We start from the raw sequence: 26,214 nt of genomic DNA on the forward strand, positions 1-26,214 counted from the left end.
GGATATGGAAGTTGAGCAAAGTGACCAGAAGATGCAACTGGAATGAGAACAGAAGGTGGATAGGAGGAGGGAGTCTGAGAATGAAAGAGGAAGTAAAATTAAAAATAGCATATGCTTAGCATTTTAGCTTCATTGCTTGTAGTGATGCTAATAGAGTTTGTATGTCTGTAGTGTAGATGTTTAAATCTGCATTAGTCATCCAGATGCTTTTGTTGTCATTGGAGACTTACAGGAACTTCTGGGGTGAGACTGTCTCCTCCACTGGTAGACTAGATAAATCTTGCATTAGAAGTGCTTCTCTACGTTGCTTATCAGGGATGTTGTTGTGACTGATCTAGGTGTAAATCAATGCTGTAACTTTTTAAATGCCACCCTGTATGTACATCTGGCAGCTTAAATGTATAGACACAAACATCTAGTATGGTGGTTTTTTTGTTTGTTTGTTTGTTTTAATGCTTTCCATTTGTATCTCAAGAGTGTGTTTTTATTATACAGATGGAAATGGAAAGTTGGCAGCAAGAACAGCCTGTGGTATTACGAACATGGACAATGGAATCTCCTCATAACTATGAAAATAATTGCCATGAGGTCTCAGTCTTCCTATGTCATGGGGCAACTTACTTTGAGGTGGAATTTGATGAAAAGTGTGAAACTGAAAGGAGGTAACTTGATCTTGTGCTGTGTTAGATATCAATATCTATTTGCAGGATTCCAGTATCTATGTGCAGAGGGGCAAGTCATGTTCCACTGTGCAAGGAATACTTCTTTCACCCCAAGCGTGCCCTGTCAGTTTCTTCAATGTGCTGCTTAACATACAAGGTGTTATTTTGAATGACTTAGTCTTGTGCTGAAAGGCACCTGTCCTGGCAAATGTGCAGGCATGATGCTTGTATGAATTTTGCATCCTTTGATCTGTTTTGCAATGTTGTAGTGACTACTCCAATTTATGAAATTTCTCATTGTGGTGTTTATTTTGCCTTCTTTAGACAAAACTCTTTGTTTTGTTTGTTTGTTTGTTTCATAACATAGTAGGTTACTGTTTCCTTAAGGCATATGACAAATGTTAAAATTAGTACCCGTTACCAGTTCTGAAGAAATGGGAAAGTTCTACAGGAAAGCAAGTCTGTGTTTGCCAGGACTATTGCATTGAGGCATTAAATAAATTCCTTAGCAATGCAGTTGTAGTTCTGAGACATGTGGTGGGATACTTGGACTCTGAGATGCAGCACTTGTGAAAATGCAGAAGGAAATATTTTCCCCCAGAATTTAAGAAGTAAATTTGGAAGTAATGAATTGCAATTTTCACAGGTATGATTACCTGGAGTTTACTGATGCCAGGGGTGCAAAAACTCGTTACGATACAAAGGTTGGCACTGAGAAGTGGCCTAAGGTGAGCACCTTTAAAATTCTGAACCCAGTGACATATCTAATCTTTGGAAATTCTTACAATTCTTGTGGAAAACCTATTGTTTAAAAATACGTCTGCTTTCCTGCATGTGTGTGCTTAGACTCCCTCCAAGATGGGGGCAGGAGGTGGGGAAGAAGTTCTGCAATGATGCAAATAAAAGGAGCAAATGAGTAAAGAATCCCTTTCTGTTCCTGTTATAGAAGGAGCAGTCAGTCAAAATTAGAAGTAATAATCACGTTTAGCTGTTTACATGGGCAAAATTTATTCTTTGATACTCTGCCCTCACGATTTTTAACATCATGAGATGAGCTACGTGCTTTCCATGGCTACTCCCTTTCTTTGACAAAACCTACTGCTTCTGTATTGTTTTATGGGTCCAGCTTCAAGAGCTCAATCAACTATAAAATTTCGTATTAAGCTATTGATTTGAAATATTACTGGCTTATTGCTGTGGGTTTCTCATTTGCATGGTGGGGAAATCAGATCCGTTATGGAGAAAAGATAATATTGAAAAGCCACGATTGCTGAAGGGAATTCATTACCCTGAAACGTCTTCCTGTCATGTACATTTGGCAAAATGACTGTTTTGTTGCTCTGTAGAAAGTGACCTTTAAGGCTGGCCCACGGCTGCAGTTTCTCTTTCACTCTGACAGCAGTAATAATGAGTGGGGCTACAAGTTTTCCGTCACTGCTTATGGCCTACCAGATGTTGCCGTCTCTTGGGGCCTGGATTTACAGCTTCTTGTATCCCGGTTGATGGGGCGCTTGGCTTCCCGAAGCATGGCACTGAAATCTCTACGAGGTGAGTGCACTTGATAGCTCCAGAAGTTGTGGTGTCATATAAGGATAAGGTACCTTGTGTTTTGAATCCCTTGTGAGGATGAAATTCCTTTTTATTTATCTCTTGACTGACGATGCAAGACTGCTTAACAAAGTTTGGTTATTGGGCTAAGCCTGGTTTTGCGGTCTCTGTGTAGCAAGCTTGATTGCTGTTCTGCTTGACTACCGGGAACGTTTCAGGGTTCACTGTGATCTTTCTAATGTTCAGAAGCCAGTATTAGGAAGAGACAGACGCCTGGAAGTCATTATATTAAGCTGCATTATATTTATAAATTAATATCAGGGTTCGCCCAATCTCCTTCTGTTCTTTTTTTCTTTTAAAATTGTTCCCTAGTGCTGTGATTCACCCCTTAGTGGTGGAGTTAATATGGAGCCAGAAAGCTGAAAAAAATACAGAACAGAGAACAGAAATTTCAGTGATTTAAAATACTTCATGTGAGCATTTGGTATTGATTTAAATTTGAATTCACAAGTAAACTTTGGCTAACTCCAAAAGTTGAGCACACTTAGGATTTGGGTAACTGAAAATAACAAGATGTAAGATGGGTGTCGTAAGAAAAAATAGACATAGATTATTCTTTAATTTCAAAACTAGAACGCTTCTAGGTAGCTTCCTGAATCTGTATTCAATCACCACTTCAGAGTGGTTAAAGTGTTAGAGTTCTTGCTGCAGTCGAGTGGTCAGTACTTACCTTGGAAAATCAGTCATGTTCTTACCTGTGAATTTAGGGAACCAACTGAACTGTTCTTGTCATGGAATATGTTACTCCTTTGTTAATATGCTTACACCTAGCAAATTATTGTATGTATTTAGTAGGAGAAGTATAAAAACTTTAAAGCTACTTGCAATTTTTCAGTGAGTTTCTATGGTTATAAGTAAAGCAAAAGTGTTTGTGAAAATCCTTCCATAATGCAAGATACTGTCACTGTGATGCAAGATATTGATGCTGTCATAAAGTACATGTTTTCTGTATCACACTAGAGAAATGGGAGTTAGAAAATGTTCTTCAATTACTTGTTCGGTCTATTTGCTTTATTTTTTTTCCCCAATGGGTGTTCAACATATCTTATTTTCATCATTCTGTAAAAATGAATGAAAAAAATTAGTAACTGAAGTGTCTGTTCTGAATTTCTTGCAGAACTAGGTAGTGAAGCAGACTTGCCTCCTTTGAAAGTAACATCAGTTCTTAATTCTCCTTTGTGGAAACCTGTCTTCAGGCATCAAATGTGTCCTGAGGCTATACCAGGAGCCAGTCAAACCAGTAGACTGCACCAAAATAAAAAAGAGGTACTTTGGCCATTGCTTTTATTTCATTGGCTTGAAATCCCTGTGTATGACATAGTTTCATTCAGCCTTAATTAGCTGATGCATCATTAAGTATATGCTGTTGTGCTACAGTTGTTACCATTTGCACTGCATAAATATCAAGGAGGAGGGAAACTGTTGTTCTGTGCCCTTTTATTAGTTTCCACTTAAACTGCTGTAGATTTACTGCAAGTTGACCTAATTGTAGAAACAAGCTGCAGCAATTTTTCAGACAATATTAAAGTAAATGTGTTCTAACGTTCTTTCCAGGCTAGGAACTCTCACCAAGATGACTGCCGTAACTTTCTTATCGACTTTGCAAAATCAGATCCTGCCCAGGATTTCAGTGGGCAAAAATCTGAACTTTTCAAAGGACTTATACAGGCATGTAAAAAACAGACCCCAAAGACAGATATAGTTGCTGGTTCTACTGTTGATCAAGCTGTGAACTCAACGTTTGCTGCTTTGGTGTATCTCACTCCAGATTTATATGAGAAGCTTCAAAAATATGGTAACTCTAACATTAGACTATCTTAATAATGAAGACTTAAAGTTTGTAAGAGGCTGTCTTATAGTTCAGTTTATAAACTTTGAAAAAACAGTTTAGCGTGACGACTTTTAAAAAGATGTTTTGTCCTGTACAAAGAAGTCATCATTTAGGCAGACTAGGTAAGCCTTATCTTTAGAGTGTTTGTTTTATTAATATATGCTTTTATCTTCAGAGCTCTGTCCAAATATTAATAACCATCATAAACTACTGACTAAGTCTTCTTATAAAAGTGAGCCAAAGCGGGCAGTGATTTCCCCTGTGGTTTTAATTCAGAGGCATGTGGATCCCAGTGATTAGAAGTTCTTACATAATTTCATAGTCTCATAGTATCTTTCCTAAAAAGCTACCATCAATTTGTACACATTTTTAAACTTTGGGGCCTGAGGAGGTGTGAATTATCTCCCAACATGTTTGGTGCCCTCAAAAGCTTTTTTTTTTGGTCGTTTGGTTGATTTTTGTTTTTTATAAAAGAAAACAATTTGCTTTTAACTTGTATAATGTCCTTTGTTATTACAATTTGTATATTTTTAGTAGGTAAAGTAAACAAATTCTTAGTTTACATCATATTTTCATGAAGCTTATTGATATGTTTGAAATATTGGATAATAAGGTGTTACTTGGTTTTGAAGGGTTTTATTTTAGGAGAAGCTAATCACCTTCATTTTCTGTCACAATCTTGAAATTAAACATCTTTTTGAACTTTAAAGTTATGGGTAAAAATGATTGACATAAAGATTGACTTGATGACTAAAGTGGTTATTGCCTGACAGTTGATATTTTCTGAGTAAGATTGAAGGCTGGTAACTCAGGAATATATCAAGGAGTGGATAAGATATCTGTCCTACTATTATGTTAGTAGCTTCATCTGTCTTAGTCTTGCTGGGGCAGATTAATTTAAGGACCCATGTTGACCTGTGCAATGTTAAATATGAACAGTTGATACTGTAAAGAAGGGGGGTGGGGGGAGAGAGAGGAAAAAAAAGGCAACATTTGAGTAATTGGAGAGGGAAGACCCTGAGCAGGACCCTGAGACATCTTTTTCCACATAGTCATTGTCAGGCCACTCTTGATGGGAACTGTTTTGTCATGTATTTAATTTCTGTAAATTGATTTTGAAGGTCTATTCTAGAAACCGATAGCATAAAAGAAAAGGGAAAAAAGATAACTAAATATATCTGTAGAGCTTTAAGTTAATACTAAGCAGTTTTGATTGTTCTGATATCAGTTTGCATTAGTAATATTTGCATGTATAGGGAGAAGTTTTTATTTTCCGTGACTGCAGGCATCAATTTTGGAGGAGATGAGAGAGATTCATAATGTAACTTTGCAAATAGCTCTGTCGTGGTGCAGTTAATGTATTCAAGGCTCAGGAAAGTTGGCAGTTCTTATTCCCTATTTTTCTTACAGGCATAATTCCAAGTATTGACTAAGAGACAAAGGCTCTAGCATAATTTTTTAGTTAAGTAGTCAAGTTGTGTAAAAATGGAGCTGTAAATAAACAGGACTCTTCTTTCTCTCATTTCCAGTCAACAGTGGAGGCAAGGTGCCTTTGAGCGATGAGTTTGCACAAGTATATTCCCTGGCTGATTCAATTAGAATATGGATGGTAAGATCGCTCAGGAGGCTATCTCTTGATGTCGTTTACCTTAATATATTACAATGCACTGTTAAGGAGTCGTGTGGAGCCATGTTTTCCAGCAGTGATTCTAGGTCAAATATTTTCACTTAGGAAAAATATGTATTCACTTCTAAACTTTGAACTAAACATTTAAATGCTTTCTTACACTCCCCTCCTTTCTGCAGCCCCAGATGTTTGATCATGAGCATTTAGGACTGAACTGGACTCAAAATCAGTTATATCTGTGTTATTTTTCAGTGGGAATGTGTGTTGTTAATTAGGAATATTCTTGCATAGCAGTTGGGAGTTCTTTTGAGGTATAGCTTAGAGATCTGTCTTAAACATCATTTCCTCAGTTCTGCAGCACTAACAGGAAAGGGAATAATTGCTTCTTTGACAAGCAAGTAACTGGCTGTAGTTCAGGATGTGTTCTTTGCACATAATTTTCCTTTAAAACATAAGGCTCATGTCAAGAGCTGGTGTCATCAGCTCACAACCTGGTGAGAGGTGTCTGCGTCACCACCTGCAGCTGCAGAGAGCCAAACTTCACTTAAATTTCAGAAGTCTGCAGGAAATTCTAAATGTTAACAACTTTGTGGCCTTTGAGAACAGCTAATTCAGTCTATGGCCCAATTTGCTGCTGCTGCTCTTGTGAGCCCATCAGCCATAGGCTGGCTGATTTAACTGTTTGAGTCACTTGTGACCTCTTCCTTCCTCTTTCTTGCCTGCAAGAATTCCCTGCAGCATGAATATAGGCTGGTGATACGATGCGTGCAGATGCACGTTAAGATGAGTAATAGCACCGTACCTGTTACATGACAGGTGATGTTTGCATTCTATTTGCAGTCCATTTACATAGTAGGTGAGGCTCCAGTGACAATGACATCTGACAGTGCTCTCTAGTTAGATGACTTGATGCTTTTGGAGGATCTTATCTCATGACTAGATGTACATTTTTTCCTGAGCAGTAGGGATAGTAGGGAAGCCTTTTTTTTTTTTTTTTTTTATAGGGCAGAGGATGCACATCCAGGCACATGACAGGGAAGGCTCACAGCCAACAAGCAGTGAGCATCTTGGTACAAGGCTATATTACCTGCTCTGCCAGCTTAGGTACAGCTCTTTTACACTATTAATTTTTTTTTTCTGTGCTAGGGAATAATAAATACTGTCATCTGCTCCCGAAAGTTAAATTCCTTTATTGCAATGCAATCTTCTTACTGCCTTGCTGTATAGATATATGGGGAGAGTCATATTTTAACTATTTTAACATCCTGTCTACAGTTGGAAATGAAACAGAAATCCCTGATGGCTAGGGGAAATGATACTGAGGAGAAGCAGAACACAGAAGCAAGTGAGGTGAACCCAGAAACTCTTGGTAAGTGGTGTTTTTCCATTTGTATAAGCGTTCCATGTGGTTTAGTAGAGCATTACCTTGTAAATCTCAGTCACTATTTTTCCTGTGAAAGGTGAGTTAATGACATGGGTTACTTCTTAATTTCTTAAGAGAGAAACTAGTGTACGTTATATGAACTATCTGAGATTGTGTTTTGCTGTTCTTTGCAGAGAATAGTATGTGAGAAAGTTCTGCAGGGCATGCCCCATCACTTGGGTCCCCTAGTTCTGAACTTATATTTGTCTATTTTTGGAGATACTCATTACCACAAATAATTGCTGTTAGAGTAGCAGCTGATTGTTATTAGAATAAAATGTGTTCACATTGACTACTATATGCTTTGTGTGGTTCGATGTGATTATTCAAGGCATTTGGAATCTAGAATTACATATCTGATAAAATCATGACCAATGTAATAAGAAGAACGGTATTTTCAGTCTCTTTTGGCTCAGAAGGAACAAGATAAACTGCTTTCATCCTAGGCAAAAGATAGGAAGTTTGGTGCTCTGCTGTCATGAGTTTAACTCTTTTAATTTTTATCCTGCAGCAAAACTTTGTATGCAGAAGAGCCTTTTGTTACTGAATTTTTTGCCTGTGAGAGCAAAGACGAAAAGTTCTTCAGACAGTTCGGAAGTCCAAGATATTGTCAGTGATAAATGCCAAAGAATAGGTTCTGTTGTGGAAACAGACTTCCAGGCAGCACCCTCGTTGTCTTCCAGTAGAGTAACTCATCCTGTTTCAATAGAGAGGGGGCAAATAACACAATCTGATACAAAGACTAAACAAGTTCCAGCCCCTCTCCAAACAGAAGAAGCATCTGCATTTCATAGCAAGCCTGCTGAAAATGCAACTTCACAGCAAGAAGATGTATCATCACCTCCTTCCACTCCTACACGAAAATCTCAGTTCAGCCGTGGAAGACTAAGGCTGCTGTCTTTTAGATCAATAGAAGAGCCAAGACCAGTGCCTACTGTGAAGGAGAAATATCCCATATTGAAAAACATATTAGACTTTATTAAGGATCAATCACTTTCCCATGAAAGGTAAGCAAATTGAAAATGCTGCCAATTATAAGATACTGAAACTTGTCTTCAGACCTCTTCAGATGGAATAAAACGCGTTTTAGTTGCAAGATGGCATCGAAAAACAATTTGTACTTAAACAGTTTTCAGATTTATGTTTCAAACCTCTGTTGTTTCCATCCATGTAAAACCTTGTAGAGAATATTATTTCCTTTGGTTCCTTTCTATCATGTAGATCTTCAGAATGTGAAAAACAGTATCTGGTTGTTTCTTGTCTTCCTTCCTGAAATCTATTTTCAGCGGCATTTTGCTTCCTATCTACAAACAGGGAAGACATGGTATATCAGTTCTAGAAATCATTGATAACAAATTCTAGGCTAGTTGTATCTTTCCTTAAATTACCTGGTATTCTGAGAATGTAAATGGAGAATGAAACCTCCAGTGTGTATTACAGTCTCTAAAACTTAGACTGGTGCAGGAGATGCTGGATTCTATCTGAAGTTTTCTTGTTCATTCCAACTGTTGTAAAAGTGAATACTTTTGTAATAAAACACTGCTGTAATATAAGGTTGCTGAAATACAATTGAAAATTTAGGTACTAATCTCTTCAATTGTGATTTTTTGGGGCATTACTTTAAGCAAGGTATTTTGAAGTCCTCATTCATTCTTTGTTTTGTTTTTGCTCATAGTGTTTTAAAGGTTCTTGCTTTGAGAAAATCCCAAGGGCAGAGTATCATGGAAGTGCTCAAGACAATCCACCAGTGCCTAGACTCACTTGGGCGGCCACACTGTTTTCATCCACCCTGTGTACTTTTTCTCTTAGAACTTCTAGCCTGTCAGAAAGATTTTACAAAGTAAGTAATTATTAGAAAATAATTTGTCTAATACTATTTATTTGAGCCTTGTGTTCTCCCAGTCATGAAAGCTCAAAATGGTAAAATGTTGTTGCTTATTATTCATATGGATAATTAAAATGTGACATGAAGATTAGCTTTTAGGCTACTGTGCATATTTTGCATGCTTAACTAAAAAAATTAATTATTAGTTTCAAGTGGGACTCAGTTGGACCTATTCAAGCTCTAAGGTATCATGCAGTTGAGTCACAGCGTGGATGCCTACATGCACACACCTTTACAATTCCAACCTGCAAGCTCAGAAAGATTGTAGGGTCTGGTTATTGTAAATTTTTGTCTAATTGTTGATTGGTTTCTTTCTCATCCAGTAAAGCTGAGGTAATCCAACCTATTTTTCTGGTTCCTAGTACAGGCTTCTTTTACTTTCCTTTGAAAGTGACAGACTACATTTTAAACAAAGTTAACATCTTTTCCACTTGCAGCAAGTGATGAAAATATTGCCCACTGGTAAAAGTTGCGCAAAGCATTTTATATAAGATGTGACAGTGAATTTTAGACTACTAAACTGACTCTTTAATTTCTAGCTACTTTGGAAACTTGGAAGGCTGTGGTGCAGAGCTACACAAAGAAATTCGAGAGTCCTACTATCAGCTTGTTTTGTTCCTGGTAAACTCTGTGAAGGGATTTAGTACCATTAATGACAGGTATAAGCACTTTGCCTAAGTAATGTGACATTTTTTTCTCTTCCTCACCCCTTCCCTTCTCATTTGTTATTGTTTAATGTTCAATGAAGTTTGATTATACTTTGCATTACCTACACAACTAAATAAGGAATCTTGATCTTGTGGTCCAGAATGCTAAATTACATTTTTATTAAAACTATGAAAGAGCAATACGTTTATCAGTGTTAAAACTTCTACTTAGTATGGCATTTTGTAGATACGATTCTGCCATATGTTTCTGAAGCTTAGTAATGACATACTAGAAATAGCAAATTTATTGCAAAACACTTTGGCAAGAATATTGCAATGAGAAACAGTTCTGCAGCCATGCTCTAACTTTAAAACGTATGTTTTGGTAATATTCTGATTAGAATTGTTGGGATTTATAGCTAGGTGTCCTAGAGGAATGAGGATTTTAGGAATATTACACCAATTTCTCTACTCATAACTTCCAAATCCTTTGTCCAGTTTCAACTGGAAATGGCAAACATTTTCAAAGAGAACAAGTCCCTACGGGTATTGAGGAAATGTACTGCAGAGAAGACAGATCCTCTTGCTAATGCTTAGGCTATAGCATAATATCAACTCAGTCCATAGGATTTTATTCAATCTTTATTTCAAAATGTCTTGGCTGTGCATCTTGTTAAATTGTATAAGTTTGTGCATTAGTAAACTTGAGGTTCTGCCACATAGTCATTTTAATGTGTAGTAAACCTTGGAACTCAGTGGATAGTAATTGGACCCCTTTTAATCCTCATAACATACTATTTTTTGTTTTGTTTTTTGGTTTTTAGATCATTACTTCCTGCCTTGTCATGTGTGCAGACAACTCTCCTTCATCTTTTGGATATGAGTTGGGAACCGAGTGATCTTTCCTTCTTTGTTGAGATTCAGTTACCCCAGCTTCTGATGACAACATCACAAGAAAACATAAGTATTCATGATAGTGTGATTTGGTGAGTCAGGAACAATGCAACCACATGGTACTAACTATTGATGCCATTTTTACCAAGAAAGAGTCCTGAACTGTGTTGGAGCAAGAAGTAAAAAGTTTAACTATTAACAATATGGCAAAACCTGGCCAGTATTCAAGTGCTTAATACTGAAAAAAATTCAAATACTTACTGGTGCTAAAAACATTAAAATCTTGTCTTTAATATGATTACTGCTGGAACACTTCACTTGTTTGGCTGTGTACAAGGACATATATAATGCTGTTTCTCTTCTTGATAAATATAAAATGTTTTTAGCAGCTCCATGTTATATTTTTATAGTGCTTGTATATCTTACATCTGAGCAAATGTAAAGGCCAAGAAGCTTTAAAAACTTCTCACCTGCTCTGCCAGCATTACCAAAAGCAGTTTTGATTTTGGCATTATGCTCTGCATATATATGTAAGAACTTGTCACAGAGGCAAGGTGGTGGTGTCTATGTGGTCAGTTATTAACCAAGTGAACAAGTTCTTACAGTTTTGTTTTTACTAGTATATTATAGCACTTCTTTTTTTTTTTTTAAAGGTATCCCTAGTTATATCTAGTTATATTAGAAGGGAGCCTAATTGCATTCAAACTTAATTTTGAGCTTGCTTTTCTTTTAGTCAGTGGAGTGAAGAAGATGAAATTGCAGACTACAAGCAAAACTGTGAGTGGATGGATGAATGTCAGGATGTAATGTTTGAGACCTGGTATGAAAAGATAGCTCAAGCTGACCCAGAGAAGCAGAGAAAGGTGACCTCATGATTTGCTTATTTATCTGCAGAAGGGGTAAATAGGAGACTTTTAAAAGCATAAAGGAGAGAAAGGCATCTGGCTTAACTAATTTTTATGAGTTGGATCCCTGGCTCCCTGTAGGCCTTCAAAAGTCTAAAATGACTAAAAGATCCCCATCCTTTTTCAGCAGGGGGAGCGTTCTGCTTTCTGTCTAGAAAGCGCTCTCTCAGAAAATAATGCTCAAGTAAATTATGTCCATTTATTCCTCTAGATGCATATGTTTGTCGCCCGTTACTGTGACCTGTTAAATGTGGACATATCCTGTGATGGCTGTGATGAAATCGCACCATGGCATCGCTACCGCTGTCTGCAATGCAATGACATGGATTTATGCAAAACTTGTTTTCTTGGTAAGAATCTTTTGAAAGACTCCCTCAATACCCTATAGTTGAAGGCAAAATAGTATCTTCTAAATTACATATAAAGTCAAAGATTCTTCTCGGATATTTTAGAAATGTTAGGCTTTTCTTTTCCTAATCTGAATGTAAAGTTGAAATTAAGAAAGATCCTTTATCAACAAAGGTTTTCAGGGGAATTGTAAAATCTTTCTTTACAGGTGGAGTTAAACCTGAGGGACATGAGGATGACCATGAAATGGTTAACATGGAGTATGCCTGTGATCACTGCCAAGGGGTCATCATAGGTCGGCGAATGAACTGCAATGTGTGTGATGACTTTGACCTTTGCTATGGATGTTACTCTGCAAAGAAATACTCTGACAGGTATTAAATGTGACATTTTTTTTTCTCTTCCACTTTACTTGCCAGAAGTGATAATTAGCAACTAAATACAGTCAGTCATTCTCATATCACATCCTACAAGGTTGTGTCTGACATCAGAACACCTAATAGCTGTCCTCAGGGGAAAGTTAGCAAATGTAGGACCAGTTCAGCAAAAAATTCTGTAGTTTGCAAATGTGCCCCAAGTTCTGAAGTAACTTAATTGTGACTGTTTTCTAGCCATGGCTGTGTAAGGTGCAGAGGGAGGATTGTACACCCTGAATGATAGGATGGAAGGAGTGCGTACAGTGCTGTGGTTAGACGAGATAGATTTCAACGTTTGACCGAAGATGTTCACAAATTTTATTTCTAGAGCAGAAGTTCGCAGCACAGTACGAGCTCTGTTAAATGAGCATTACTTGATGTCAGTGAGGGGCTGACAGTGTACAGCTCTTGAAGGTCTACAGTTTGAAACCATGGAATGAGTTGGTTTTTTCATAGTTTCGTGTAAAGGTATCTTTTGTTACTAACTACATTGGTTGTCAGGAATGTGGCTGCATTTCAAAATTATATACCTTCTTACCTTCTTCTTTCAGTCACTTGCCCACTCACAGCATCACAGTGTATCCAATGGTGACTATTCGAATCAGTGATCGACAGAGGCTCATCCAACCATATGTCCACAACTATTCCTGGCTGTTGTTTGCAGCTTTGACTCTCTACAGTGCAGATCTGGCAAATGGGGAGGAAGTAGAAGGAGAAAAACTAGATTCACAGGTCCTCAGTCATGCCAGAGTTCTACAACATCAGTGCATACAGCTCATTGGAGATTGTTTGATGAAAGCACAGCACGGAAAAGGTGAGTCAGCTCCTCCTTCAGTGAAACAATGGCTTCTAGCAAGTGTCAGAAAAGTCTGTGATTACTCACTTTGAAGTTTCCAAAGGAAAGGGGAAGGTACTGTGTACTTCACTGAAAATAATTGTTTATGTAGAACAAGTGTCATTCGGGGTCATTGGAGACATGGAAAATAGGGTGCTTGAGAAAATTAATGTGCTACTTACATAAATGCTGAAGACAACTTGGCAACTCTTTGGTAATTTTTCTTTTTTTTTTTTTTTTTTTTTTTTTTCCCTTCCTTCCCATCATGAATGTTGTAAATGGATCAATAGAGCTTCATGTTCTGTTACTAATGTGTTACTGACAATTGAAGGGCTCAAAGGAAAGCAAATAGCTCGGTGCAAAATGGTTCTTGTTCCTTATCTATTGGCAAGAATTTTTTAACCTTATTTGTGATAAGTTGCTGGGGATGATGTCGCTTTGCCTGGAAATGAGGATTTCTGTGAACTGAGACCTACTTACAGAAAATAGGGTGATTAAATAGAGACCTATGTTGAATATAGCAAAATCTGATACTCAAATTTATTGGCATTTTTTGAGCAGCCCTAGTACTGCTGAAATACCACCACCACCAAACACTTATGCATACTCATTATTTCATCTGTTTTTAATATGCGATTTAATTTTATTCTATAAATATTTAAGTGGTCAGAAGATTAAAATGAAGACAAGTCAACCCTCATAATTCACACTGCTGGGAGGTATCCCTGATACTTTTTAAAATTCATTAGGACTTCTGCCCTGATGGCAGACAAAAAATGTCACTACCTGTTCATCACAGAAGCACTTAATTGAACTACACAATTAAGTGAACATGGTGGGGAACATCTTTTTGATGGAGTTGTACACAACAATGTTAACAAAAAAAAAATAGTGTGAGGGGAAGTTTGCAGTTCTCTTTCAATATGTTTCAGTTCTGCTTTTTCGCTATCTTGCCACTCAAAAGCTAAACAGCTTTTGTAACTTTTTTGCTTTCAGGTCTGAAAAATTTAGCTCTCCTCTGCATGTTACCAGAAGGTGAATCCTTCTCAGAGAATGACACTGTATCAGTCAGTCCTCCCACAGATGGTGCTCCAAAAAGCTGTGTTGGTGATAAAGAAGTGAAGGGAAAAGATGAGAAACCAAGTGTAGGCTCTTATATGCACTGCAATGTAAGTACCCATTATACGCAGACCCCTGATACCAATTAGCTGTGTCATCTTCAGAAGCTTAAATGTCCTATTGCGGAAATATAGCCAAAATGATGGATGACAATGATTTTAATTGTAGGTAAAAGTTGGGAGGCAAGGGGAAGGTGATTGGTTGGTTTGTTTTTAATTAAATCCAACTGGTCAAAGACTAAGGCATCACTTTATGTTCTCGTAGGCAACTTTGATTCTCAAAAATTTTGGAGGAAAGGGGCAAAGGACATAATTTCTGAAAGGGTAGTGGTTCCCCTAGTTGTTAGCACTGCTTAGGTATGAAAAAAGATCTTCTATGGTTTTGTATGGTGTGTAAAGCTATGACAGGATAACTTTATGCATAGATACAAGCAAAATAGAAAAATATATATTCACTGTATGGGAGCTTGAGACATGTATATGTCAAGAAATTGCTAACCAATGAAAGGTTTTGGTATTCTAGGAAAGATGTTTGTTGAGAGCAGATTTCTTGTTTTCTCTTTTCATGGCTGTTTCTGCAAGTATTAAATTTTGTTTTAATCTTTCAGTATCTTTGTTTTATTTTAGGGGAAAAGAGACACTCACAATGAAATCCAGTCTCCTGCAGAAGATAAAGTACAAAAACAAGGAAGTGAAAGCAATCATAGCGCTGTCTTAGCAAAGAAAGCTGTTCTGAGACAAGAATCAGACTTGTCTGTGGATGATAATGCTTCTCCAACAGGTAAGAGATTATTTCTCATTTTCCTTATCACAGGAATATCTGTACGTATGCAAAGAAAACAGCCGTATTTCTTTATTTCTAACCCATTTTTGTGTATTTGCAGATGTCTTTAATGCAAGTGAGCTGTTTGCTTTGTAAAAACCTGCCAAGCATAGCTCTTTGAACAACTGCTACCTTGCAATCTGTTTAAAGGATTCTAGAAATCAGAGTAGAATTCCAGCGATGTATATTCATGCTGGGAGATGATACTTCCTGCTGATCTAACGCAATACTTGTGTAGTCTTACATACTCAGAACCAGAAGATAGGTGCCTTATTCTATTAAAGACTAGTCTTGTTAGAACTAGGATAAGAAAGCAGATCTGTACATAGTGCTGTCCTGTATACACTTTTAAATAAATGGTGTAAGGAAATATCTTTACCTGATATGTTATTAACTTTTATAAAGATTTATCATTTTTTTTAAGAAAAAATTGGACAAAAATCATCCTTGCATTTTTTTTAACCATAAAAAAATAAATATCACTGTCTTCTTTTATTTTAATGTAATTTTGTCGGATTTTCTTCTTTTGCTTTAATTTAAAAAGCAGATGACTGCACTTCAGAGGATTCAGCCCAGAAGCAAGCAGAGAAGGTTTTAATACCTAGCCAGGAACAAGTTTTTGCTGAATGCTCTCAGAAGAGGATTTTAGGATTGCTGGCTGCTATGTTACCACCTTTCAAATCAGTTAGTTCTTTTTACTTTCTATCCTTGTATTTGCTAGGTGTTACAAATAACATGAATAAAATTCATAGCAAATAAATTGTTGTGGGAAATGGGCTTTATTTGCTTATGTGTAGCAAAATGCAAATGTCAGAATGTCTTAAACAGTTTCGCATTACTAAGGAATGTAAGCCTTGTTCCTGTGTGGGGAGAGAGGGAAGGGAACTAGAATTTAGAAGCTTACCTTAAGTGTTCAACACCTGCAAACTTTAAAGCATCACCTTAGATTTACGTGTCAGGTGTTATTACTAAACACAGTTTATACTGTGCCTTCATTCAGTTTGACAGAACATTTCTCAAATGGAAGGTCCTGATGTAAGAAAGCTGCGTACAGATGTTTGATTTGCAGTTTTATGACAATGTATATTTGTATTGAATGTGTATTGAAACCTAGTTTCTCATGTCCTTTTGTCCCATTGGAAGGAGCATTAGAACAGAAGGTTTTGTATGTGCTATGATTTTGACTAAAAATCTTGTTTTCTTTCCCTGCCTTACTGAGTTGTTTTGTTTTTTTTCCATAGGGCTCTACAATGTCTCTGATTAACCTGGAACAGATACTTCCACTGATGTTTCAGGTTGTCATCTCAAATGCTGGCCACCTAAATGAAACTTACCATTTAACACTGGGACTTCTGGGCCAGTTAATCCTGAGACTTATGCCTGCAGAAGTGGATGCTGCAGTGGCTAAAGTCCTTTCAGCCAAACATAATTTGTTTGCTGCGGGAGATGGGTCTACAATGCCAGAAGGCTGGAAGACAACTCATCTTCTCTTCAGTCTGGGAGCTGTGTGTTTAGACAGGTGCTTTTTAATTTAAACCTATTAGTTGCTCTCTGATGACTAGCACTAGTTTTCTTTCATGCTTGCCTCATGCATACAGTTGTTGTTTTTTTTTTTTAACAGAAAGTCAGTTAAACCTACGTCTTGATCATGGGAAGGGCATAGCATCTGCAGCCCTTGTTGCAGTCAGAATGTTTTAATTTCCTTCCAAAAGAAGGCTGTCTGTTGAAGAATGGCTTAACTTCATGTGCTTATGTACATAGCATGTTATGGTGAAAGCAAGGTTTTGCAAGTTCTAGGGGAAACAAGATAGTCCTCCTTTTTTATTTTTTATTTTTCATTTTTTATTTTTTATTTTTTTATTTTTTAGATGTTAATTCTCTCATTTTAAATTAGATACTCCTTCTGTGACTTGGGAAAGAGGAGTGTCATGTGGTAGCTGTCACAAGTGCTGAGTTCTGGATCTGGCCTTTTTATGTAAGAGTATTAGAGACAGAGATTTTGTATAGTAAAATTGCACTGGAAACAGGAGGGGCAGGGAGTATGTTCCATTTTGAAGATCTTGAGAAAGCTCTTAAGCATTCTAAGATTAATATTCTGCCTGTTAAATATGACAGTATTCATTCTTGTTGTAGCTGTGTTTTATGGGGAAAGTTCATAAATGAATATAAAAGCATGTAAAAGGCAAAATATCCAGAGGATCATTTGAGAGAAAGGAGTTTCTCAAAGACTCATTTTAGAGCAAGGAGGCCAATCTCTCTAGAGATTGTAGCCCACAGAGAGAAAGTAGGTAGTCATGTGTGTGGGAAATAGACCACTTGCTGTTGTGCAAAGAAAAAAATCTCGAGCTCTAAACTAAAATTAGGACTTCAAGGTGACAGCATTTATTCAAACTTTGACTTGGGACTGTAAACCTTTTAACAAAAATAGAATAGTATTTATGCTCTAATGATGAAAAACAAAAGAGAATGTGTCAGCTGACATGAAAGCCTCAAATATTTGGATAAGCACGCTGGTATTAATGATATGAAAGCTACAGCTCTGACAGATCAACAGTGGTGTGGTGTCTTGAGGAAAAATAGTTTCAGGTAAGTGCGTAGTCGGCCCTCCTAATACAGACTGCTCTTGCTTTCCAGTCGTGTAGGTCTGGACTGGGCAAGCTCCATGGCAGATATTCTCCGATCTTTGAACTCTTCTGCGCAGTGGCATAATGTGATCGCTGCTTTCACTGACCATTGCATTAAGCAGCTGCCCTTCCAGCTAAAGCACACCAATATCTTCACTTTATTGGTGCTGGTTGGGTTTCCTGAGGTAAGTGGCCTATCAATAGTAAAGGAAACAAAATTGGTTAGAGTTTTTAGGTTTGTTTCTAACACTACAGATCTTATCAATTGGAGACATCCATTATAAACCATTAAAACACGGTGCATGTCAGAGCTCACATCTTTCCACTTGCGCACAATTAATGTTTGTCTAAGGAAGAATAACGTAGCTGGTTTTGCTTCGTGTTTCCTTGAGTTCTGCTTTAAACTACATTGAGAAAACCAGCTTAGTACATTTGAGTATCAAAAAGGGCTTTTTGTACAAGTGAAATGAATAATCTCATTCTTGATAGTTGTAACTCTGATATATTGCCTGTGCAGGATTAAGTTACTTGTCGTAGCCATTTCTTTGTAGAAATTAACTGCTGTTTTCCAAAGATCAGCAAATATCTGGCAGCAAGCAGATTGTTCAGCTAAAAAATACAACACCAAGTATAAGCCAATGTAACCAACATAAAAATTGGCAGTGTATTTTTAAATAAGTATTCCAAATCATAACTGAATCTTTTGTTGCAATTTCAGGTGCTGTGCATGGGGACTCGTTCTGTGTACATGGATAATGCTAACGAGCCTCATAATGTGATCATCCTGAAACATTTCACTGAGAAAAACAGGGCAGTTGTTGTAGACATCAAAACCCGAAAGAGGAAAACAGGTTCTGTGACATTCTTATCTTATTAAGGGATTACATAGTATTTCCTTGCACTTTCTTGAATACCCAAAAGCATGTTTGAAATACAACGCTTCATTCAGGTCTGCAGAGTTTGACTTCTATTATTGAGTCACCTGGTTTTCTGCTCATAGTTTAATCCAAATTGTGACACTTCTGCTGTAAAGATTATGGAAATCTCTCTTCTTTTTAAAACTCTGATATTAGTTTTTATTCAGGAGAGGCTTTAGGAAACTGTCAACCATTTTATTAATTGAGTAATTTCAGAAATAGGCCTTTGATTAAGCAACTATTTCTGTTTTGAGGTTTGCTTGTTACTTATATCTTATCACTTGTAAACATGTGCTTAAAGTTTTAAAACAATTGCAAATCTTAAAAATGCACATGCTCCCTTTGTGTAGTTAAGTGCTACTATGTGAAGGCAAGCTATGCAGAACCTGAATGTGTATGGGATAGTCCATTTTGTTGCTCTGAGTTTTTATGAAGTGCCTGTTTCCATTGTCAGCAAGATGTGTGCTACCAACTAGCAAATGAAGACTAAAAGCAAACAAAAGCAAGCTCATTACTTATTGTTTCCATGTGAAGCAAAGCCATCTTGGCTGTTCTTTTCTGGTGTTGTAAGAAAGTATGCCATGAAGATAGGCCCAACTTACTTAATCACGTCTTCTATAAAGTGTCAGGAGCCTGGTTTTGCTCTGCCTTCCTCCAGTCTGGAAGAACTTTTCAAAACAGTTTGATAACCCTAAAATTTGAGACAGAAAAGTCAAGAGCTAGATGACATGAAATAGTGTGTACTCCAGGGAAAGTGTCTGGGTGTTCTAGTATAGACCATTCTAGGATACATCAATGGGCTCTTTTGGCTATTACGGTGTCTAGAGGCTTTTTTAAAATAAAAGAAGAATAATAACAACCTAACAAATAAACTCTAGATGCTGCTTCCTGGGTCATTGTACCAGAAAGAATTTTCTTTCTGTGTTTCACCTTGTTAAATGGTTCTGTCAAGCTAAATGTTTAATATACAGCAAATCAGTTGGATTCATAGGAGCAAGGGTTTTTTTTGGCATTCATGACCTAATGTTGTGAAGTTAATAAAGCAAAGGTTGTCCAAATTTAACTACTGAAGTCGTTTAAAAGACACTTGGAAAACCCAACAAACTACACTGCATTTTGATACTAAGGAAAGATTTGAATGTAAAAGCTTGATTTTTTTTTTTAAATATATATATTTTTTTAATTGATACCTTGAGCAGTAATTATCAGCACGTTTTATTTCATCATATCAATTGCAGGTCAGAATTTTCCCCATAGTAATTGTAAAATAGGACACCAGCTGATTTGTATACTGAGCTGTGTGTGTTCGGGTACGTGCAGGCAATCAACTGTTGCAAGAAGATATCTATTCTATATAGATAAAAATATTTTCTTAGCTGTTCAATGAATTTGAAATAATTTCTGAACAAGGCCATAATTTTGCCACAGCAAAGCAGAGAGGTGGTTCTTGTTAATAATGTTAATATGTTAATATTTCAGTCTTGTTAATACGACTCGTTATTAGTATGCACTTCACATGTGGGTTGTGTTTGCGTCTCGGCTTACTAATACGGACTGGTAAGAGATGACTTCATAACATTTTAAGATGAACCTAATGAATTCTGTCTTTCCTTTCTTGTAGTGAAAGACTACCAGTTGATTCAGAAATGTGGACAAGAAGGCAGCGATTCCCAGACCCAGCTGAGACAATACCTCCAGCACTTTGTTCTTATATCCACGCACCTTTTGCAAACCAGCATGGACAGCAGTTATGCTGAGGCAGTGGAAGCAACATGGGTCTTGTCACTTGCTTTAAAGGGGCTTTACAGAACACTTAAGGTATCTTTTGCCTGACATGTAGAATTAGCTCAGTGTCAGAAGTTTTTATTCTGCCTTTCTCAACAGCAACTTGCATGTTGATTAAGCCCATTGGGAAACTAACATAAGCTCCTGTATCTTCTGTCTCCATTTATTCCCTGTCTGTAGGGGTTAAAACTATAGCTAAAGATTACACAGCATTTGTGAGTCTAAAGTTGGGTTGTTTTTCCTCTGTGAGGGCTGATCATTCATGAAAATTGATGAAGAAATTGCAGGGATAATGCTTCACGGACTGAAACTCACTTGCCCCTTTTCTTATTCCTAATTTATATGATGAGAGAAGTCTGTAGTGTTTTGGACAGTCAGAGCAAAACAGACATACAGTTAGTACTGTGTGTCATGGTTTATACTATTAAAGTATCTGAAGTGGGGTTCTGTGGTTTTTTTTTACTTGTTTTTTGTTTTTAAGGAAATAAAGGAAAATTACTTGTACTATAGATAGGCTGTGTGTTAAGGCCTGGCAAGCATTGTGATACGTTGTCTGTCTGTATGTGCAGATTCATGGTTTTAAGGAGGTCCAAGCTGCTTTTCTTCAGTCTGGTTTACTCAAGCTTCTTGTGAAGAAATGTAGCAAAGGAACTGGCTTCAGTAAGACCTGGCTTCTCAGAGACTTGGAGGTGAGAAAATAAGCTTTTGACTTCTTGCAAAATGTAGCTTCACAGGGTGACGTGAAATTTTAATGGCATTGCACTTTCCTTCTATGAAGAAAGTGCTAAGAATATTTTTGAAAAAATGTTCATTTCCTGTATCCCTGGGTCTTCCTTTCTCTGTCATAATTGTATAGATAATAGTCTAACTTTATTAAAGATGGAGCTGATATTAATTAATCTGATCATGTTTGAAAGAATTTTGGAAGATGAGGCATTAATCACCTACTCAGTTTCATTTATAAATTTTATTTAGACTATTCTTGAAGATTCCATTCTTCAATTGAAAAAAAAATAATCTAAAAGAAAAATATTCGTTGTGTTACTCACTGGCATGTGCAAGATATTACTGCTGTGCGATATAGGGACATCAATATGTATGTGGGTGCATTGTTTCTGAATATTTAATTGCAGAAAGATAAAAGTGGTTCAATCATTAGTTGTGCTTTATCATGGGCATGAAGAGTGTGTATGGGCAGCTCTGGCTTATTAGTGATAGTTATCTCTCTTCTGTCTTTGTCTAAGAATCCTGAAACCTTTGATGTTCTGAAATGGTTAAATATTTTCTCAATTTTTTTATGCTTTTGGCTAATTACTGAAGTTGTCTTTAGTAACCTGGAAGGTGTAACTTATTTGTGAAGTGGGAAATGGTTTAAATTCATGTTCCTTTTCTGTTGTTTTCTGTTTGATTTAGGTGTTGTTTCCTTTTAGAATAGTATGTGCTAAACTCTGTCCAAGTCTTACAATGTTCTTAAAATGCTGATTGCTGATACACTAATGATATCTACAGCTGTCACACCATATGCTACCTTTTTCTGTATAGATTTTGTCAATAATGCTGTATTCCTCAAAGAAAGAGATCAGTTCCCTGGCTGAACGTGAGGATACTGAACTGGAAGAAAGGGAACAAGATCAAGATGTGGAGCAATCCGTTGTTGGTTCTGCTGATTTAGAGCAGAACAAACTTGATCCTCTGGAGGGTTTGGATGAAGCCACCAAAATATGTTTCTTGGTACTTATTTTTTCCTCCTTGGAAGTCACTATAGATTTGCTAATTGCATAAAATATTTGGTAGTTTGTATGGCTGATTTTCTTCTAGATTTATATTCTGTAGGTCTGTGATTTCAAGAAATAAAAAGGAAGGAAACAGAAAATAAAACTTCATACTGAGAACACAATAATGAATGCTGTAAAATCGTTATAAAAGTTTTTGCTAAACTACTCTTCATTTCTACTAATTCAGATATTATTAAATTCATTAATTTTTAATGCATATGATAAATAGAAAATAATACCTCGGTCTCCCATAAAGAAACACATTTTTCATCTTTGCCTGAAATGTCTTTTTTTTTTTTTTTTTTTTTTTAAATCTCTTTCAGATGACGCATGATGCACTTAATGCACCTCTACATATTCTTCGAGCCATGTATGAGTTGCAAATGAAAAGAACAGATTCTTTTTTCCTAGAAGTTCAAAAGAGGTATGTGAAAGACTGGGTCCAATCAAAAACAAGGTTACTGTAAGATAGAGGTTGTAACTTAAAATGTGCAAGGTGCTGAATAGAAATCGTTTCAAGTATGTGACTTGGTTTACATGTGTGAAAAGTAAAGAATTGAACTCCTGTTGAGTTTTAGTTGTAATTATGGAAACAAGTCACCATCTTCTGAAATATGCTGCATGTTCTTTTCAGTTCAATAACTCCCATATGTAGGTCTACTATATCTCTAAGTTATCCTGAGAAAGAATGAACAGACCTTCATGTGACTTCTAGTAATCAAAGCATGCCTTGGAGCCATTGTGTTTTCATAGAGATGAGTGATTTTATGTCATGTTAAACCCTCTACTTGTTCAAGCAGGGAAGCTACTTAATGTGACAGGCAGTGGAAAGACTTTAATTTGTATTTAATGGTGTTATTTTTATTTGCATTAATTTCAAACACATTTTTAAGGTTTTTTTTTTTTATTTTGTCTTTTTTTTTAAGGTTTGATGGAGATGTAATTACAACAGATGAGAAGATCCGAACACTGGCTCAGAAATGGCAACCTAGCAAGCGTTTGAGGTTGGAGGAGCAGAGTTCAAAAGCAGTAGATACAGATATGATCATCTTACCATGTTTGGTGTGTATGTCTCCACTAAAAGGCACAGTTTATAAATAATTAGTTTCGGCATTTAGTAACTTCAGTTTTGTTTAGAAACTTCAGAGTGCTTTTTTTAACAACTGGAGTAATCTGTTGTTAATGTTTTATGTCAAAATGAATGAGCAGATGCAACAAGAAGCAAGCATTTCTTCCTTTTAAATTCTTCTGTAAGGAAGCAAGAGAACTTGATTCTCAGGTCAGGAGAACAAATTATGATTGCATGCTGTGATTTCCTTTCCTTATACAGGAGAGATTGTATCTAATTGCTGTAAGCTTGTGCAGTTACTGTTTTACCATTGCAATGCTATCTCACCGTAACTGCAGCAGAACAAGGAAGTAATGTTGTTTTGCAGAGTAGACACTACACTTGCAACGGTGAGGTTTTATATTCAATAGTGTGGTTATCCAGTTTTTTGCTTTATTTGGGTGCAGGTTCCTGGCCAGGTCGTATCACCAGCACAATTTTATATCAGTTGCATAGTGAACTGGTTTGAGGACTTCCTGAAGTAGTTTCAAGTAATTAGAAGAAAAAATTTTAGATGTTACAACAGTTCATACAGGAGTTGTCAAATATCCACCCCTGGAAACGCTCCCAGCTTGACTGGACAAAGCCTTGAGGAACTTAATATAATTTTGAATATGGCTCAGCTTCAGGTCTTTTTCGGACCAAATGGTCTCCAAAGATTCCTCTCAACTTGCATCATTCTGTGATTTTATTCTAGGGTCACAAATAGTGTGGGACTATATTGCTTTACCTCTGTAGTTCAGCTTAAATTAGCACTTCAGGTTAGAATTCTAACTGCTGTTCCTGATCATATGTACAATCATGAAAGTATCAGTGTATGGTGAAGTCTCTTGATATAAACAGGGTTTTTTTTGAGAAATTTCGTCCGTCTAAGTACATGAGAAATTGTACTTTGTGTTCTTTGATCATATAATTTTCTGTTTGTAAAATACAGTAATTTGTAAATTCAGCTTGCAGTCTGATGGATGAGTCAGATATCCAAACATAATCAAGGAAGGATATTGTTGAGAGTGTATATTCAAACTTTTTCTTTCTTTTTCAGTCAAAGCCTGTGCTCTGTGATAAAGCAACAGAAGAAACCAATCCAGTTGCCCAGAAACTGATAACTAACACGGAGAGTGATCTTCAGCTTAGTTATGCCAAGCAGCGTCGCACTAAGAGTTCCATACTCTTGCATAAGGAGCTGGACTCCAGAAGCAAAAAGTCTGTGAGGGACTACTTGTATCGTGTAAATGAGGCAACTGCAGTTCTTTATGCCAGGCACGTGCTGGCATCGCTGTTAGCCGAGTGGCCGGATGATGTGGCAATAAATGAGGAAATCCTAGATCTTAGTGGCCCAGCCCATATGACATACATACTGGACATGCTTATGCAGCTAGAGGAAAAGCAGTTATGGGAAAAAGTAAGTGAATTTCACTTGTGTATGTGAGCAAGCCCTATGCCTACATTCCACAAGCCTCTGACTAACAAAAATACATGCAGTTCTTTTTTTCAGCTAAATTGAAACTCCAAAATTTAAATTAGTTCTGAAAAAGCAGTCAGAATCTGTCAGTGTCTTAATGTACTGATTTTTTTTTTTAAACAGAAAATGAAAAAAACCAGCTCCTTGGAGACGACTCTTTCAGTTACATGGCGATAAATCTTGTAGAGGAATTGGCAAACTAGGCAGTCCATTTTGAAAGCTGATTTTTGTTTGGATCTCAATGTGTGTATTGTAATACCTGCTACGCCGTTGATGGGCTGAGTGTTACTGTGGTGCAAGTGATCTCAGAATTATAATAGAATATTGTAATGAAAATGTCAGTTGAATGCTTCACAGCAGTCGAAGCAAATCAAGTGCTAGAAATCTTCAAAAAAGGGATTAAAAATAAAACCGAAGGCATCAGTATGCCACTGAACCAATACTATGCTCTCATCTGGACTGCACCACACAACCTGACTCCCTCATTTTAAGGAAAAGATGCAGTACAACTAGAAAAGGTCTGCAGAAGAGTGGCAGGGATTATTATAGCCATGGAATAACTTCCATGTGAGAAACCAACTAGTTTTCTTGACCCTGGATCTTTGTCCTGTGGGTACTGAGGGAGGAGAAATAATAAAAAGTCTGTTCCTCCTTCTCTATAGTCTTAAAATCATGAGCAACATAGAAAAAGTAAACATCAAGTCTTATTCACTGGCCCTCCCGGTAAGAAAACAAAGGAGTGTCAGATTAAGGTAGTCAGTGGAAAGTCCAAAACAAACCAAAAGAGCTGGTGTTTGACACAGTATGTCATTAAAGTTGTTACCACAGGGTGTTTATATAGGATCAGAAAATGACAGGATGAACTGATGTAATAAAAATCTGTTAAGGCATATAAAATACAAAGGCGTAGCCTTTGACTTAGGCCATTCTACAAGTTTGTGGAGGCAAAGAATGTATTCATGGAACCACGCTGTGTACTTCCTGTGTTTTTTATATTCGCTTTTCTCAAAAAATCTATTACTGGCTGATTTGGAGGAGAAACATTTGGCCTGAGCTAATAATGGCTAGTTTTATTGGAGGAGATAACAGGTGAGGCAATGCAATGGGTTGCTGGAACGACCTGTGAAGGACCTTGAGTAATAGGACTCCTGATAAAGAACTTTTGTGCACTTTTGAAAAATAAGAAACAGTGGAGAGTTAAGGTTGTTCTGAATTATTACTTAATGTGTAGACTGAACGGCATCTATGTGTATTTTTGATGATACAACTCTTGCATCTAGCTCTTTCAAACACTGAAACCATTTGACTAATACTTAATCCTTCCTTTTTATATGTGTACTTGTACATTTTGACAACTATAGGATGCATTCTGTTCAAATTAAAACCTGTAGATATGGAAGGTAAAAGTGTCTGTTTAGCATGTTAACAAAGTTTTTAAATGACCTTCCTTGTTTACAGCTTCAGTTCACTGTGAATTAACCTTTATTCTAGCATTTATGGAAAGAGACGTCGGTAGTAGCT

General features: G+C 36.8%; 1 protein-coding gene across 1 annotated transcript in view; it reads left to right on the forward strand.

The window, feature by feature from the left end:
* Nucleotides 1-26,214, forward strand: part of ZZEF1 (zinc finger ZZ-type and EF-hand domain containing 1) — a gene marked incomplete at its 5' end in the record, with an annotated part of 57,701 nt that overhangs the window by 23,354 nt on the left and 8,133 nt on the right. The window contains 27 exons of the mRNA XM_032201201.1: nucleotides 496-662; nucleotides 1,309-1,390; nucleotides 2,009-2,210; nucleotides 3,388-3,536; nucleotides 3,825-4,065; nucleotides 5,631-5,710; nucleotides 7,004-7,097; nucleotides 7,663-8,158; nucleotides 8,827-8,991; nucleotides 9,576-9,695; nucleotides 10,508-10,669; nucleotides 11,311-11,440; nucleotides 11,694-11,832; nucleotides 12,039-12,204; nucleotides 12,798-13,060; nucleotides 14,078-14,250; nucleotides 14,827-14,980; nucleotides 15,567-15,706; nucleotides 16,264-16,541; nucleotides 17,657-17,831; nucleotides 18,365-18,497; nucleotides 20,185-20,381; nucleotides 20,918-21,037; nucleotides 21,891-22,079; nucleotides 22,447-22,547; nucleotides 23,050-23,185; nucleotides 24,274-24,633. Coding sequence (XP_032057092.1) covers nucleotides 496-662; nucleotides 1,309-1,390; nucleotides 2,009-2,210; nucleotides 3,388-3,536; nucleotides 3,825-4,065; nucleotides 5,631-5,710; nucleotides 7,004-7,097; nucleotides 7,663-8,158; nucleotides 8,827-8,991; nucleotides 9,576-9,695; nucleotides 10,508-10,669; nucleotides 11,311-11,440; nucleotides 11,694-11,832; nucleotides 12,039-12,204; nucleotides 12,798-13,060; nucleotides 14,078-14,250; nucleotides 14,827-14,980; nucleotides 15,567-15,706; nucleotides 16,264-16,541; nucleotides 17,657-17,831; nucleotides 18,365-18,497; nucleotides 20,185-20,381; nucleotides 20,918-21,037; nucleotides 21,891-22,079; nucleotides 22,447-22,547; nucleotides 23,050-23,185; nucleotides 24,274-24,633 — 4,812 coding nt within the window. The remainder of the gene's footprint in view (nucleotides 1-495; nucleotides 663-1,308; nucleotides 1,391-2,008; nucleotides 2,211-3,387; nucleotides 3,537-3,824; nucleotides 4,066-5,630; nucleotides 5,711-7,003; nucleotides 7,098-7,662; nucleotides 8,159-8,826; nucleotides 8,992-9,575; nucleotides 9,696-10,507; nucleotides 10,670-11,310; nucleotides 11,441-11,693; nucleotides 11,833-12,038; nucleotides 12,205-12,797; nucleotides 13,061-14,077; nucleotides 14,251-14,826; nucleotides 14,981-15,566; nucleotides 15,707-16,263; nucleotides 16,542-17,656; nucleotides 17,832-18,364; nucleotides 18,498-20,184; nucleotides 20,382-20,917; nucleotides 21,038-21,890; nucleotides 22,080-22,446; nucleotides 22,548-23,049; nucleotides 23,186-24,273; nucleotides 24,634-26,214) is intronic.

The sequence above is a fragment of the Aythya fuligula genome, chromosome 20, assembly GCF_009819795.1.
Source record: "Aythya fuligula isolate bAytFul2 chromosome 20, bAytFul2.pri, whole genome shotgun sequence".
Taxonomy (NCBI): Eukaryota; Metazoa; Chordata; class Aves; order Anseriformes; family Anatidae; genus Aythya; species Aythya fuligula.